General features: G+C 36.5%; 1 protein-coding gene across 1 annotated transcript in view; it reads left to right on the top strand.

The window, feature by feature from the left end:
* LOC141499054 (O-acyltransferase like protein-like) overlaps nt 1-17,801 on the top strand; it is an 80,906-nt gene that overhangs the window by 37,186 nt on the left and 25,919 nt on the right. Inside the window, exons 4-6 of the mRNA XM_074202002.1 lie at nt 5,633-5,768; nt 13,685-13,923; nt 16,893-17,072. Coding sequence (XP_074058103.1) covers nt 5,633-5,768; nt 13,685-13,923; nt 16,893-17,072 — 555 coding nt within the window. The remainder of the gene's footprint in view (nt 1-5,632; nt 5,769-13,684; nt 13,924-16,892; nt 17,073-17,801) is intronic.

The raw sequence follows: 17,801 nt of genomic DNA, 5'->3' as shown, positions 1-17,801 counted from the left end.
TGGGGTGTTGGGGCCAGCGAGGCTGTCTGAAAGCACCAACACTATGAAGTTCAGAATTGCCAATGCTGGGGAAAAGAGTCTTTGAACTACCTGTGTTGAGCCAGACTGGGAAATAGAAGGGAGCAGGACAAGTCACCAGAACAAGACCATATAGGGGGCTGTACAACACTCCATGAAGCCTGAGGAAAAGAACACAGCATCCAGTTGAGGTGAACAATGGTATACCACAAATTGCCCAGTGTAGGAGAAGACTGAAATGCTTTGAGATTCTGCCTCCAAGGAAATCACAATCTGAGGGAGGGAGTCAGGAAGTGAATGATAAGGAAAATGGGAGGGGAGGTAGAAATATGAAAGTACCAAAAATTTCAGGAAGAAGAAAACTCAAAGACCTTGAACACAAATAGATAAATCATCAAAGGAGTGTACATAACAAGTACTGCTCTGAATTTACAAAGAAAATCTAGTGACTTATTAATTCACAATCCCATTTGCCAGTTGGTGTTAACCTTTGGGAGAAACTCTCCACCACTTATTTTCTCAGTAGCCCTTAAAAAAAGAATAAACTGCATTCATTTAAATAATAAATTTTCATTCAGTCTCTGTTGCCAGTTAATTATGCCATTACTAATGCCATTAGTCTCTGTTGCCATATCTCCCCCATTCTTGAAAAAAATTTCACTTGAACTTATCATGCCCTCAAGCTAGTGTTGTCTTCTATTCTATCCAAATTCCTAGAAAAAAGCTTTCTGAAATCACTGTTTCAGCTTTCTCTTCTCTAATTTACTTGCCAGCTCCTTGCAATATGGTTTTTACCCTTATCACTCAACTGAAATATTCCCAAGATTATCAATTTCTTAATTGTAAAATCCTCATTCCTCATTCTTTTGACCTTTTCTACAGTCTTCAACCTTTTTGACTTTCTGAATCTGTTTACACTGTTGAATGACTTCTCTTCCTACACACCCTCTTCATTCTGTGTTTTTTATAACACTGCTTTCTTGGTTTTTCTCCAAACTATCTGTCCTTTCTATCTGTTTCCTTTGTTGGTTCACCATCTATGCCATGTCTGTAACTGGGTATAATCAAAGACCTTGTCTTGGTAAAATCCAAGATCACAGTTTGTACATTCTCTCAGAGATATTTACTCTCCCAAATATCAAAGCATAAAGCTCATTAGATTTCTTGATTTTGTGTATAGTTGTATTTTTTGGCTAAGGGGCATAAAAATGTCAAAGAATGCCAACAATTTACATTTATAGAGAGTTACATTTATATGTAGACTCATACAGAAACCTAGTTACAAAGGGCTTTACATAATGATCTCATTTAGGAGACACCTTACTTGCAGTCTAGTTCAGTTTAGCAAAAAACCATCATCTAGGGTATTAATTAAGAACTAGAAAAAGCAAAAGTTGGTTTGCAAAAAGGCAAAATAAGACTTGAAAAATGGAAAGTCTACTGACCAATTTGTTATCCAGATGTTAAAGTGACTGGAAGGGATGATATTGGATTCCCTTTCCTTGGATGTCTCTTAACCAAGATAGAATGAACATCTGTTGGGAATGATGGGGTATTCTTGCTAAGATACAGTCAGAGTTGGCCTTTGAAGTGTCATCCAATTCTTAAATTTGATGGTTCTATACTTCTGTAACCTTAGTAACATTCAAATTTTCTTAGCAATTGTAGTTTAATGTAGTTCAATGCCTTTGTTTAAAGATAAGAAGGCTGAGGTGCAGTGATTTTGTTCAAGGTCGGATAGCCAAGGTGATGGACCTAGAACTCTACTAGGTGATGCTATCTCTTGCCTTGCTTGTAACTTAAGACCATGGAAGGAAAGGATAAGAGGATATTCTCTGTTCTTCAGGCATTTTGAATCTAATTAGTGAGTGAGTGAGAAGAATTAACATTAGAGGTTTTAGGAGTTCAGAAAAGGGTAAGATACACTATAGAAGTTGAATAATCTGAAGATTGAATTTTGTTGAATAGTCTCTATTTTGTTCCTATTCTCTGTTCTCAAAAATCATAGGATTTTATATCAAGAAAGATCAATGGAAATCAAGCCCAGAATACTGTGGTTATATGACTTACCCTAACTTAAAGACAGTGAATGGTAGAGTTAGGACTAGCATCCAGGTCTCCTGATTCCAATCTTGGGCTTTTCCCATTAAGTTACATTCCTCCTACTTTTTTGTGGGAAGGGGAAAGTCAATCACAGTTTCCCAGAGCCAACACAGCTAGTAAAACTCTCAAGACTAGATTTAAACTTAAGTCCTACTGATTCCAGGAATCATGCTCTCTCCACCACACCACCTAGCTGATTCTACATTCTCTCTTATCAAATAAGATATGCATGGGTGGAGAAGAGGTCATCCAAATGGGAATAATAACATGAGTAATGATACAGAGGCATGAAAGAACAAAACAGTTCATATTGGCCTACCTGTGGAGGTGATTTCATGGTGAAGAATGGCAGATGAGATTAGATATGAAAAAAACAGGACTGTATTTTATTTGGCATTAAATTGCTAGCATCTCCATCAGGGTAAAAAATCCATATAATACAAACCAAGGAAAACCAGTCCTCTTAGCTCCTAATTGAATTGTGTTTCTCCACCCAACACAACAGGTAGGGATAGTAGATAGTAAGACCTATTGTAGCTCACGTGCTAAACATCCTGGGGTGCTCTGGGACAACTGGAAAGAACATGCAGAGAGGGTTGGGTAGGAACCAGAACTGGTCAATAAGCCCTTAGTCTCAGAGGGAATACTTCTCCAGCTTCAAACTCTTTCTCCACCTCATAAGTAGGATAGATCTAAGGAAGCTCTGGTTATTTCCAAATTCCTTTGTATTTTCTCAGAAGGTCTTGGAATTACCAGATCTGATTTCTAATCTAGTTTTTCCTCTTCCATCTCAATCTTGGAGGTCTCTAGATACTTGGGTTCAACCTGAATCTATCATGGAGAGTAGTTAGCCAGAGACCAGAACAGTCTCCTTAGGTCTAGAGCAGACCTCATCTGAACCCTTTGGTGTGGCCTCAAAAACTCTCCAAGCTGTTCTGGATTTCCCCATTTCTTTTGTAGTAGCTCAGCGGCTTATTAGTGATACTTGCTTGCTGAGTCATAAGGCATACTGGTCATACTGCTTGGCTCTGCTGGGAAACTCCATAGCGAAGTCATTTTGCAATGACCTAGCCTGGAATTTTCTTAGGAATAAGGACAAAGAGTATCATTTGTCTTACTTATGGGTGGGGTTACTGAGTTTCAGAAGTTAAATGATTTGACCCTGTTCATTCAATTCATCAGCAGTAGAGGGCAGGTCCAGAAACCAGACCTCATGTCTCCTAATCCTTGGGCAATAATGCTTCAGATTTCTTCTCTAAGAGAACTACCTCCAAATTATTGCCAACTCTGTAGGAGGTTGTATCCTGAGATAACGTGTATTGTAACTTGCTTTTACATCTGGCTATAATGCTGATGAGAGTAGGGGTATGAGTTATATGCAGAGAGTCTTTCATATCGAACAGAATTGTGATTTTTCAAGCTGCTCTTAGCTGGTACATTTTGGTAACTGAGGACTCAAGAATGAGGGAAATGTTATATTTTTTTAAAATCCTGGAAAAAATGGAAATTTAAGCTGGGTCCATGGAGGTGTTCTTTGTTTCTTAATTTGATTTTGTGGTTTTGTAGCCATTTTTGGCCTGGATCTGTGATTTCATTTAAGGATAGTGTAGTTAAAGACAGTCTTATAGTCAGAATAACCTGAGCTCTTGTTGGGTTGGTCTATGACACATGCTGGCTGTGTGACTCTGGGAAAGTCATTTAACCTCTCTATGTCCATGCCCTCCAAAGACTTCTCTAAGACTAAAAATTACAGGCAAGATCAAGTGGAAGAAGTTTTCACACCAGAGATTATAAAACATAGAATCCTTCAAAAAGATTAATTTTTTTCCATTTTATATTTTAAAAATGAAAGGCAACCTGTCACAGGAGATGGAGAGTTAGTCAACCCCAAGAGTCTGTCTTCTACTCAACTATATTCAGTTACTTCTAAAATAACTTATCATCAATGGATCAGGGGGTATACCCAAACTAATACATTCATAGATATTTTAAAAATCTTTTAAAAAGTTGTTAGAATCAAATAAGACCAAAGCTAGGTAAACACTTTAAAAAACATAAAGGCTTATAACAGCTCTGAGAATGATCATATCTGGCATCTATTAGACAAAGTTGTCCCACTCCCAAAAAGAAGATGACAAAAACTGAAGGGACTATGGAAAAATAGATATATTAATTCACCCTTGGTGAAGCTGCAAATTGGACCAGCTGTTCTGGAAAACAATTCAAAATTATGTGTTAAGTGCTATAAAATTCTATTTCCCCTTTAACCTAGCAATTCCATTACAAATTCTATATCCCTAAGAGATTTTTTTTTAAATGGAAAAGGATCTAAATGTATAATATTTTAGCAGGTCTTTTTGGTGACAAAGAATTGGGGGCTGCCAATCAATTAGAAAATGGCTAAACAAGTTGTGATTTATGATTGTGAAGGAGTATTGTGCTTTAAGAAATGATAAGCAGAATGCTTTTAGAAAAATCTGAGAAAATATATGAATTGATGCAAAGTGAAGAGAATAGAACATTGTAGACAGTAACAGCAATACTATATGATAGTAAATGATAAACTGTAAATGATATTATCAACAATACAACAATCCAAGACAATTTTGAAGATTTAAGATAAAAATGCAATCCACCACCAGAGAAACAATTGATGGAGCAGAGCAGACCATGCTTTTCTAACCTATTCCCTTTTTTTTTAGTCTGTGTTTTCTTTAGTAACATGACTAATATGGAAATGTTTTGAATGACTGCACAAGTATAAGCTATATCAAATTGCTTAGGAAGGAAGGAGGGAAAGAATTTAGAAATCAAAATTTTTTTAAAAAATTAATTTTAAAACTTTTATGTGTAATGGGAAAAATAAAATAAAAAATTTCACTTAAAATAATTATGTCCCTGAGAGATATCTCTTTAACACAGAAGTATCACTATTCCCATAGAGATCAAAGAAAAAGTGCCCACATATGCAAAAATATTTGTAGTTGATCTTTTTATGGTGACCAGGAACTTGAAACTAAGGGGGTGACTATCAAGTGGGGAATGGTTGAACCAATTATGGCCTATGAATAGAATGGAATACTTTTGTGTTATAAGAAATAATGAAAGACATGGTTGCAGAGAAATCTGGGAAGATTTGTATGAACTGATATAGAGTGAAGTGAACAGAACCAGGAGAACAATTTATACAATAATACTATATTGAAAAGAAAACGATCTTTGGAAGACTTAAGAATTTTGATCAATAAAATGATCAACCATGATTCCAGAGTGCTAATAATGATGCATGCTTCTAGCTATTGATGGGGAGGAAAGACACTAAAACATAGAATGAGATACTTTTTTGACATTGCTGATGTGATTTGTTTTGCTTAATTTGTTACTTGAGTTTTCACTTCCTTTTTCTTTTTTTTAATCATGGAAGAGACGACAAGGATGGAAAAAAGCTTGACAATTGATAAAAATAAAATTTAAAGAGAAAAGCATTATTATTTTTTTTCTCTTTTGACAGATATTTTAAAATTCAGGAACATCTCATTTTTAGTCTCCTTTCTAGACGTCACTTCAAATTCGACTTCCTCAACTTGGGGTCCTGCCAAATGTGCACCTGAACTGCTCCCACTTGATGCCTTTGCTGGCCTGTGTTTGTGAGTATAGAAGCTTTGGTCTGACTGGTTAAAGTATATTTCTTGAAGGGCAGGAACATCAGTCTCTCAGTCTTTAAAGTCAAATGAAATGACTTCTCACTATTTGAGTGATTCTGAGGTAATTAAAGTCTTTTATTTTGAAAAATCACAATCTAGTCCAAGCAAAGTAAAGGAAAAAAGACCTAAGATAACTTAATTCATCCAAGGGGAGAGTTGACTTTAGATATAACTAATCTGGAAAACCATAGATTCTTTGCATTGGAAAAAACATAAAGATTATTCATTCTTTCGATATTTAATAAGCATCTACTAGGTCCTCTTAGTCTTCACTCCATCCTCCCCCTTCATTTTACAGATGAGAAAACTGAGCAGTCTGAAAGATCTTTGATCCTCCACTGTCTCTGCCTTTAATTTATTTTTCATGTTGTAGCAATGTTATCTTCATTTGTATTGCAGATAATCTCATTCCTCTGCTCAAAACATCTTTTATTATTTATTTTTCCAATTATATGTAAAGGTAATTTTCAACAATCATTTTGTAAAGTTTTCTTCCTACCACCTTTCCATCCCCCTCTGATATAGGGTATACATGTATAATTGTGTTACACATATTTCCATATTAGTCACTTTATGAAAAGACAAGGGAAAAACAATGAGAAGGAAAAAAAGCAAACAATAAATTTAAAGAGGTGAAAAATAGTATACTTTGATCTACATTCAGACTCCATGGTTCTTTCTCTGGATGTGGATGGTGTTTTCTATCTCAGATCTTTTAGAATTGTCTTTGATTGCTATATTGCCAAGAAGAGCTAAATCTTGTGGCTGTTACTGTGCACAATGCTCCCCTGGTTCTGCTCACTTCACCCAGCATCAGTTCATATAAGTCTTTCCAGGTTTTTCTGAAATCTGCCTGCTCAATGTTTCTTATATTCATATACCACAACTTGTTCAGTCATTCTCCAATTGATGGGCATTCCCTCAAATTCCAATTCTTTGCCACCCCAAAAAGATGCTATGAATATTCTTGTACTTTTCCCCTTTTTTGTGATTTCTTTGGGAGACTTAGTAGTGATATTGCTGATCAAAGGGTATGCACAGTTTTATTTCCCTTTAGGCATAGTTCTAAATTGCTCTCCAGAATGGATGGATCAATTCACAACTCCACCAGCATTAGTGTTCAAAACTTTTCTATAGATTACCATTGGTTGGAAACTTTAAATTCCTTAGTCTGGTATTCACAATCGCTCAGAGCCCAGCTCCACCCTATTTTCTCATCCTTATTTCATATTATTCTCTTCCAAGTACTTTATGCCTTAGACCAGAGGTATCAAATATATGACCTGCAGAGACCTGGCACAACTCTCCAAACTGCAGTTCCAGCCAGATAAAAAATATAATTCCTATCTGAGTTTAATGTGGTGATGTATTAATAAAAAAGAAATCTATATATGTGACAGATTTCTAAGTCAACATGTAGCTCATAGGGATCCATATGGATAGTTTAGAGGCCTCCATTTCTATTTAAATTGATGTTGTTACTTTAGACTTGCCACTTTAAGAGGTAACTAGGTAGTTTAGTGGTTTAGATAAGTTGGTGGAGAGAGTTCCAGGCTTGGAATCAGGAAGGCTCATGTTTATGAGTTCAAATCTGACCTTAGTCACTTAATAGCTGTGTGACCTTGGACAAGTCACTTCACCCTGTTTCCTCAGTTTCCTCATGTGTAAAATGATCAGGAGAAGGAAATGACAGACTTCTCCAGTGTCTTTGTCAAGAAAACTTCAAATGAGGTACAGTATACTAGAGTTCTGGCTGGAGTGAATCTGAATTAAAATTTGACTTCAGCCCCCTGGGGCAAGTCACTTAACCTCTCTACCTCAGTTTCCTCATCTATACAATGGAAATAATATTTACCTCCTAGGGTTGTTGTAAGGATCAAATGAGATATTTGTAAGGCACTTAGCAGGCATGGTACAAAATCACTGTTTAACAAATGTATCTTTTTTCCTTTTCAAACTTTTGGGACCCTTTAGCACATATAAAAATGAATCAAATCTTAAAGAATTTTGGGATACATCATTAACATTTATTAATATTTACCATATTAAAAAAAATCTTAGTACTATTATGAAAAATATTTTGACCTTGAGGACACACATACCACCATGTGATTCCATGTAAATTTTCTGTGATTTCCACATAAAATTCCTTCATTCTATCTATCAGTGATGATCTATCTCCTCTCAAGTACTTTGTATTTGTTACTGAAGTTATTGATGTATGTTAGATCCCTTACTAGAACAGAAGTTTTCAGGAAATATAGGAGCTTAAGAAATATTTCATGAATGAATGAATGAATGAATGGTGCAGAAAGACCATTACACTGGGAATTAACAGAGATGAATTCAAATAGTATTGCCATTTAACTGCTCATTTATTCAAAGTCAATCAAAAAGTCCCTTTTCTTTGCCAAGGGGAATCCCTCCACATGTACAAGTACTCCCATCCATCCTGTCTTCTTCATCAGATTGCCATCTCTCTTATTCCCACTTTCTTACTTGCTTTCAGTCTCTCCCTGTCTACTAACTGCTTCCCTACCACCAACAAACATACCCATATCTTTCCATCCTCAAAAACTACCTCCTCCACAACAACACTTTTATCCATCCATCTCACTCCCATCCCCAACCCCAGCTTTCATTCCATAGTCCTCTTTCCTTTTGTGGCCTCTCATTCTCTTTTTAAATCTCTACTGTCTGGTTTTCAACTTTGTCATTTTACCTGAAACTGCTCTCTCCAAAGTTGCTATAAAATTAGCTAACCTGGCCCCCTACTGTCTGATGGTCAGGGGTATTACCTATCACTCCTCCCCTGGAGATCTCTAGTACCCTTAAGGAGATTGGATTATCTAGGTTCTTTGCAAATAACTTCAGCTCCCACTAATGGTGTGTTCCTTACCTGAACCCTGGTTTCCTTTAATTGCTGATAGTTAATTTAACTTTTACAATGAAATATTTACCTCAAAGTTATAAAAAATTGACAAAGAAGTATTTACTCCAAAGATATGAAAAATATACAAACAAATATAGGTTAGTTCTTTAGAGTATAGTCTCAGTTCCAAGTCCAAAACCTTCCTTGGGCTCCAGGCCAGGTCACCCTGGCTTCCCACAGCTTCTCTGCCAAGTTAACTGGCTGCAACATCCTACCCAGAATCATAGCTTCAGGATCACTATTGCTGAAATATTTGGGTCTGGTGGGGATCACTGCTGGTACCAGAAACTGAGGAGGACAAACGAAACTCAAGTAAACAATTAGTCATGGGGTTGAAAAGAAGAGAGGGAGGAAAAGGTATCCTCTCTTTTCATTCAGTTCAGGGTACTACCACTGTGGGTAACCTGTGATTTTCCCCCTTTGGAAACAGTAGGAAAGTGGTTGGATCAGAGTCAGAAAAAAAGAGTGAATGTCTCAATCTCTACTTTTAAAGGTGCCACCTATTCTGTTTCATCAGCTCATCAAAGGTGATTGAAGAGGAAAAATTCTTCCATCTTAGGAGATTTCAACATGTCTAGGACAAGCTATTCAAAATACCTCCATGTTAGGCAAACTGAACATGCTATAAGCAGTAGCAGTAAACTCAAACAGAAATGGGCATACTGATTTAGGGAATCACAGATTATCATAACTATATTATTGTATTGTGGGCAGCAGACAGTACAGTGGAAAGAGCACTGAGCCTGGAGTCAAGAAAAACTGAGTTCAAGTCCTCCCTCAGACATCTACTATCTGTGTGACCCAAACAAGTCACTCAATCCTGTTTGCCTAAGGTTTTTCATCTTTTAAAATAAGCTGGAGATGGAAATGGCAAACCACTTTAGATCTCTGCCCAAAAAATTCCAAGTGGGATCATGAGTCAAGTGAACAATAACAAATGTTGAATTGTCTATTTTGTTAAGCATTTCCTAATTATATTTTATTCTGGTTCAACCTTGCTCTAGAGTGTTATACTTTTATAAATGTAAAGCCCCTTTTGCATTTAATGGCCAAATCAAATAGCTTTTTCCTAATCTTCATCTTTCTTGACTTCTCCGGAGTGTTTGGTGTTCTGGATCACCCTCTTGTCCTTAAAATTTTTCCTTTCTAGGTTTTCAGCACACTAACTTTCTCCTCATTCTATTTATCTGACTGCTCAATGTTCTTCACAGGATCTTCATCTAGGACACACCTGCTAATAGTGGGTATCCTACAGGTCTCTGTCTTGGGCTTTGTTTTTTTCTCTAAATCTACTATTTCACTTGGTGATTTCATCAGTTCCCATGGCTTTAATCATTATCTCAGTGGTTCTCAAATCTATTCATCCAGTCCTAATCTCTCTGCTGACCCCCATACACACATCCCCAACTGCCTACTGGACATCGCAAACTGAATGTCTCATGGACATCTTAAACTCAATGTGTCCAAGGTGGAATATGTTATTTCCCCCCCCCCAATCCTTTTACTTTCTAAATTTCCCTATTATTATCGAGGGCACAACTATCCTACTCACATAATTCTCAGTCCTCATTATTCCTCACTCATTCTATCCAGTCTGTTACCAGGGCCTATCCATTTGACCTTTGTAACTTCTCCCAAATATACCTTCTTTTCTCCTCTGACATTGCCATCACTTTGCATAAGCCTCTAATTATTCATTCCTGGACTATTGCAATAAGCTATTGGTTAGTCTACCCAGCTTAAGCTTCTCTCCACTCCAGTTCATTCTCCATTCAACTGACAAAATGTCTAAAGCACAGGTCTGACTTTGTCCCCACTCAATTAGCTCTAGTGGCTCTCCATCACTGTCAGAATCAAATATAAAATCCTTTGTTCAGCCTTCAAAGACCTTCATGATATGGACACATCCTGTGTTTCTAGTCTTCTTACATTTTACATCCTGCTCCCTGTCCAACACAGACATTCTATGATCCAGGGACTTTGGTCTCCCTGTTCTTCCTCTCACAAGTACTCCAGCTTTTGACTGGGAATTTTCACTGACTGTTCCCATTTTGTAAGTGCTTTCCTCCTCATCTTCATCTCCTGACTTCTTTGACTTTCTTCAGGTCACAACTAAAATCTGACCTTCTATGGGAAGGTTTTCTCCATCCCCCCTTAATTCAAGTGTCTTCTTTCTATTGGCTAGGTCTAATTTATCCTACATTTAGTTTGTTTTCATAAAATTGTTAACATGTTGTCTTCCCTATTGGACTATGAGCCACTTGAAAGCAAGGACTGTTTTGCCTTTCCTGACAATGTTTATTGACTGACTGTCTGCAATCATTCACTTCAGTATGGAGGTGAACAGAATTTAAGAAAAGTAGATATGATAGACCTCTGGGAAAATTGCCTGGGAATAGAAAGATATACACCTTTTTGTTTATGTGGCACCTACACAAAAACTGACCATGTATTAAGGCATCAAAACCTGGACAAGATGTCTAAGATCCATTCTGTTTCTGAAATTCAATGATTTGTTTAATAAGTTAGCTTCCCTGTAATTTCTGTTGGAGGGAACCTCATGTTCCTAATTGTCTCCTCTGATACTTTGGAATTTCTATGTTATCTTTCTTCCAGATGGTTCCTTTTAGATATTTGGTTTGGTTTTTTTTTAGATTTTTCAAGGCAATGGGGTTAAGTGGCTTGCCCAAGGCCACATGGCTAGGTAATTAGTAAGTGTCTGAGACTTAATTTGAACCCAGGTACTCCTGACTCCAAGGCTGGTGCTCTATCCACTGTGCTACCTAGCTGCCCCCCTTTTAGATATTTGAAGATAACCATCATTTCCCTCTAAATCTTCTATTCTTCAATATAAACATTCCCAGTTTCTCTTCTGAGTTGCAATGCCAGGTCCTCATCATTCTGATTATCTTCCTCTGGTCCTGCTACGGTTTGTCATTGATCCGTTTTAAAATGTAGTACTCACAGCTGAGTTTTAATAGTCGACATGGGCTTTGTTGAGTGCAAAGTACCATGGACTGTCTGTTCCTCCTCCACTTTGGTCCTAAACACTTCTTCAAGGATCTGTAATTTTGTCTACATCCACTCTCTCCACCAAAGTAGACGGTAATCCCTCTATGATTTTCTTTGATTCTTGGTGGCTGAAAAAATGTACTGTTCATCATAAAATTTCTCCTAGCTCTTAGATAAGTGTCCTCAAATGACTGGCATAGAGTCAGTTGAAACCTTGGCAGCCTAGAAGGACCTGGCAGAGTTGGAGATCCCCTGGCATAGTCTTCAAGAACCCAGGTTCATTTCTGGGCCATGGTGATACAGAGTAAGACTTTAGAAGGAGGATACAAGCAAATTATTCCCATTAATGAAGCTTAGGATTGCATTATTATTGGGTATGTGCCAATTATATCAGACTATTGGCTAATATTAAACCGGCAAACCACCAAAAGTATCTGTTTTTTTCCTCCTTGGCATAAATGACCATTAAGATAAATCTTCCCTGATTTGTACTTGTGGAATAAATATTTGAACTCCAGATTAAGGCTGTTATATTTATGTTCATTAAATTACATTTTCTTAAATTTACTTCATTGTTCCAGTCTCTTGAAATATAAATGGTTGGCATTTATACAAGCTTTTCAGTTTAACAAAGAGCTTCAATATTATATCTTGATCAATTATCCTGTGAAGACATGTTATGATTCCCATTTAATAGATTAGGGAACTAAGACTAAGAGAGATTAAGAGATAATCATAGATCTGGTTTGAAAGGGGGAATTTTGACCCAGGTCTTTCCTGAACACAGGTCCAGCAATCTTTCCATGTGGAAATCTTTTTGCATCTCAGTTCTTCTATCCAACATGTAAATGACTACACATATATAACTTTTGTCAAATTCCTTACCTTCTCAATGGGGAGGGAGGAAGGGAGAGAATTTAAACTAAAAAAATTTGAAAAAGAATGTCAAAATTGTTTTTTTGCATGTAATTGGGAAAATAAAATATTAAATTGCTAAAAAATTCAGTCATACATAAATTTGATAAGCATATAGATCACATGTTTATCTAAATCACTGATAAACTTATTGAATAGAAGAAACAAGGAGAGAATCATGTGTCACTTCATTAAAGACCTCTATTTCAGGTGAAAGAACAACAATAATGAGAAATGATATTTATATGACCCTTTAAAGTTTGCAAAGCATTTTGCCTATGTGGAGTTGTACTCTGATCTGAAGAGTGTCACAGAATTTTCCTCTGCACTCAAATATCTCTTTGCCTCCTCCCATGTTATATTATCTGAAATATCTACACTAGAGATTAATTTGTCCAAGAATCCTATATGCTTTACCATGAAAACTGGGTAAAATCCAAGCTATTACCAGTCTTTAACACAATAACATTAATTAGGTCACCAGAAATTAGCAATCTAATTACTTCAAAAGGTTTCACAGGTGGGTAAACAGGACAAATTTCAGTAAGGAGTTGAATAGTCTCCATAGTATGAAGGGAAAGCTTGGAAGGTGAGCATTGGACATGCAAAGAAGATGGTTGGTATGGGCACTGAAATGGGAAGAGTCATAGACAGGAGAATTGATACATTATGGAAGACATGATTTTTCTATTTTTATCAAATAACCCTGAGGACTAATGCTGAGGCATTAAATATATAAAATATATAAGCATATGTGTATCAATTATAGACACTAATACAATCCTAGCCCAATCACAGAACTTCTTGGAAAGGAGGCTTTTAAAAAGAGTTATTTGGCACTTACTTCACAGCTCATTTAGAGAAGGCCTTGTAGCACCATATAAAAAATAAAGAAAAGGCTAAACCGAGCTATTTGGGAGGAAAGGAAATCTTTTTTTATGAGACCTAGGTGGGAGAGAAAGCAGAAGTGAACAGAAGACATGGTCTTTGTTCTCTACAGGTGCATCAGCTTGCTGTTCATTGTCTTGCCTGTGGTTGGCACTCTCTATGTGACAGCCGTGGGCTGGGAAGGAAATCGAAGTGAATTGCCATCTGCTGATTTATGTCTGGCCTCTTATGGGAGTTTGTCTTTGGCTGAGAGAGATGGAGATGAATCAAGAAGAAATATCAGATGGATTGAGTCTCAGAGTTTCTCACCACTGTCAGGAACCTGTGTTAATATCTCCTGCCAAAGAAAAAGTAGGTCTTTATATGACACCCAGATGTATGTGTGTGTATGGGGGGGCATGGGTGTGGGTATGGGTGCACTCACACTCACCAGTGTGTGACCTAGAGACAAGAAGTCCCTTGAGAAATCATGACAAAGAGTATTCTTTCACACACAATTTTAGACTTTTTTATATATTCCAATATAACTAGACCTTTGAAAGGATCATGGAATGGTAAATAGTCATCATTTACAGAGTGATTTAAAGTTATAAAAGATTTTACAAATATCTCATTTTATCCTCACAAGAGTCTTAAGAAGTTGGTCCTATTTTATCCTTATTTTAGGAAACTGAGGCAGATAGGTTAAGTAATCTGCCCAGGGTCACATAGCTAATAGATATCTAAAGTCACATTTGAACTCAAGTCTTCCCAACCACAGGCAAAGTACTCTTTCCAGATCTAGGCCCCTGATCTAAGTCTAGAATGGACTTCTGTTATTCAGTTGTGCCTTTGTGACCCCATTTCTGAAGGGTTTTTGGCAAAGATACTGCAGTGGTTTCGCCATTTTCATTTTCCAGTTTATTCTTATAAATGAGGAAACTGAGGCAAACAGGGTCTCACAGGTAAGTAAGTGTCTGAGGTCTTATTAAAACTCAGATCTTCCTGACTCCAGGATAAGTCTCTATCCATTTCACCACTTAGCTGCTCAGAAGGGATTTTTAGAGAACATCTATCCCAACCCTCTCATTTTACAGATGAAGAAACAAGCCCAAGGAAATAAAGTGTCTCCTCCAAGATGACCTGAGTATTGTAAGCATCAGAGGTAGGAATTTGAACTCAGGGACTCTGTACCCTAGAATCCAGGCTCTTCTTACTAGGTCACAGACTGGGTTTTAATACTGATCTATGGGCACAACAGCTGAGAGATGCCACTTTGTTTAATAATGATCTGGCTTTATCCTACGCCCAAGGGCTTCCTTCTAGCAATTCTCTAAGGGATAATTCTGTGTTGTCTATCTTTATACCCAGTGCCAAGGTTCTAAGCATTTTCCTGGAATGGGCTGTATGTGTATGCATGTATGTATGTATGTGTGTGTGTGTGTGTGTGTGTAAATATACATAAACCAAAGGTAAGCAATAAGACCTAATAAGATAAACTGTATCCTGAACCAGAAATGGCTATGATATGTGACCTGGCTAGGTGAAGTGGTTGGGGAAGATCTCTCTCACTCTAATTTCTATAATCATCTGACTAGGATGGATTTCAATTAAGCCTTATTTAAGTAACAACTCACACTTATTTACAAAGTTCTAGTCTCAACAAAAACAAGAATAATAAAAATAAACATGATGAATACCCCTATGACCAAACTTGGGCTACAAAAAGCAAGAGAACATTTCCCAACTTACTTCCCTTCTCTGGAGTATACCATACTGCACAAACCATCAGACACAGTTGCTGAGTTGGTTAGTATAGAACTGCTCTCTTGTTCTCCATTTTTCTATTTCTCTTAATAGGTGGCACAGAAGGCAGAATGGAATCAAGAAAACTCATCCTCCTGGGTTCAGATCTGACCTTTGACACTTACTTACTAATCTGTTTGATGCAGGGCATGTCATGTCATACTGTTTGCCTCAATTTCCCCAATGTAAAATGAGCTGAAGTTGGAAAAGACAAATCACTCCAGTGTCTTTGCCAAGAAAACCCAAAATGGGGTCATGAAAAATCAGACACAACTGAAACCAACAGACAACAAAATGTTTCTTTTATTCTCTGTTAAAGGAGGCGTGGTTTTTCTTCTGAGGAAGAGAGGGACATATTTGGGGGTAAAGGTTATATGAAAACAAAAGATAGCAATACAAAGTTTATGTATATATATATATGTATGTATATATGTATATATATATATATATATATTTATATAAATTAACCTAAAGCTCCTTCCTCATTCTGAATGGTGCCTTGCTCACTATGGATACAGAGAAAAGATTGATCAGTACAGAATACAAATTGAGAAATTCTTGCCTTTATTACCTCTAATTTTTTCTTCCTGGAAAAAAAGATTGAGGGAGAATAACTTCAGCTATAAACCAGGAAACAGCTATTAAAAATAATAAAGATTGGGGCAGCTAGGTGGCACAGTGGATAGAACACCGGCCCTGGAGTCAGGAGTACCTGAGTTCAAATCTGGCCTCAGACACTTAATAATTACCTAGCTGTGTGGCCTTGGGCAAGCCACTTAACCCCATTGTCTTGCAAAAAACTAAAAAAACTAAAAATAAAAAATAATAAAGATTTAGACTTGTAGTTTAAAAATGCTTACATATATTTTCTCATTTGATATTTGCAGCAGTCCTAGGGAGCAGGTAATGCAAAAGTATTATTATCTCTATTTTACGATAGAGATTAATAAACTGAAGCTCTAAGAGGTTGAAGTTTGAGGCCAGAACACAAAAATTTAGGTAAAATAAATTTGGTGTTCTTCAAATAAAATTATATTTGATTTGAAAAGTTTAGTGTTTTTAAAAGTTTGACCAGATTCTGATAATAAATAAGTTAATTTTCAGAAACTAGCCAGGAACTTTTAGAGATGCTATCATTGAAGCCATTGGAATTCTCATCAGTAATAAACTAGCTAAGTATAAGGCAAAGGTGTTCAGTACATAGTCAAAATTCAAAACATTTATTTGTTGGACATAAGAACTTGGATGACATTTCCTGGTTTGCTGAGGTATTTTTGTCTTTTATAGTCTACAAAATTTATGCTTAATGAATGTTAAATTAATTTTAAAAAAGAAAACAACCTCAAATACAGTAACTTAATTTCTCCCCCTACCCAAATATATAAAGAATGTTTAAAATGTTGGTTAAGGGACCTCTTCATCAATGAAATAATATACCCTCTCCTTATACCTTGACTAAATTAGAGATGTCATCTGGGGTGAAAATATGATCTGCCTTGGTCAGACTTCCTCATGAAGTCATTTTTGTTGTTTAGCTTTCTTAGGAATCTTGGATCGAACTCTGAAATGTTTTTCCTGGCAGAAGAATATGCATGCTGTCTGGACACAGAAGCTCCCTGAAGGGGCCTGCTCCACATTGAATGGCATCCGAGTCTTGAGTCTTTTATGGGTCATTTCTGGACACACTAGTCAGATGACTGCATGGCAGTCTCTGGGTATGGAGAGTTAATGCACATTTAAATTAGACATATTTACAGTTGGAGTTTGGTCAGTATTGCATTTTATTATTGAAAGTGAAACAAAGAGACTTTTACATATCATTTTGCTATTCACTCAATAACCTTAAACATCTGCCCTAAGTATCTGCCTTCTTTTACTGTCCCTCTTGCCAAGGATGCCTAAACCAGTCATGTTAAAATCAAATAGAAATGGATCCCTGTGGGCCACATATTGACTCAAAATCCCACAAATTAATATTATCTGTTATATTGTGTATTATTTATTTTCCAATTACATTTTTAATCTGGTTCAGGCTGGGAATTTCATAACTACTTGGGGATAGTGGTGGCAAGTTTGGCATTTCTGGAACTACTAGACCACTATAAGCATGACTATTAAGACCAAAAATTACACAACTTTAATTTAACTCAATTTTCTTTAATGATAAGTAGAACGCTTTATTTTAATCAGCTAAGCATAAATATTGACTTATTATTTCAATAATTCAAAAGATCTTTGTTCATTGAAAGGCAACATCCTTTCCATGATTTAGTTTACAATCTTCATGAATTAACTATGGCCAAAAATATTTGTCACTGGATAGCCATTTTTCAGGAGCTAATTTAATATAGCCAGTCCTGAGATAATAGGTATGTGGTCTATTTCTGGGTCAGCACTTAAAATCTTTTTAACTTGATGGGACTTGTCTAAGTTTGTGCTCTATT

This window comes from Macrotis lagotis, chromosome X (assembly GCF_037893015.1).
Source record: "Macrotis lagotis isolate mMagLag1 chromosome X, bilby.v1.9.chrom.fasta, whole genome shotgun sequence".
Lineage (NCBI taxonomy): Eukaryota > Metazoa > Chordata > Mammalia > Peramelemorphia > Peramelidae > Macrotis > Macrotis lagotis.
This window is presented reverse-complemented; position numbering and strand designations above follow the sequence as displayed.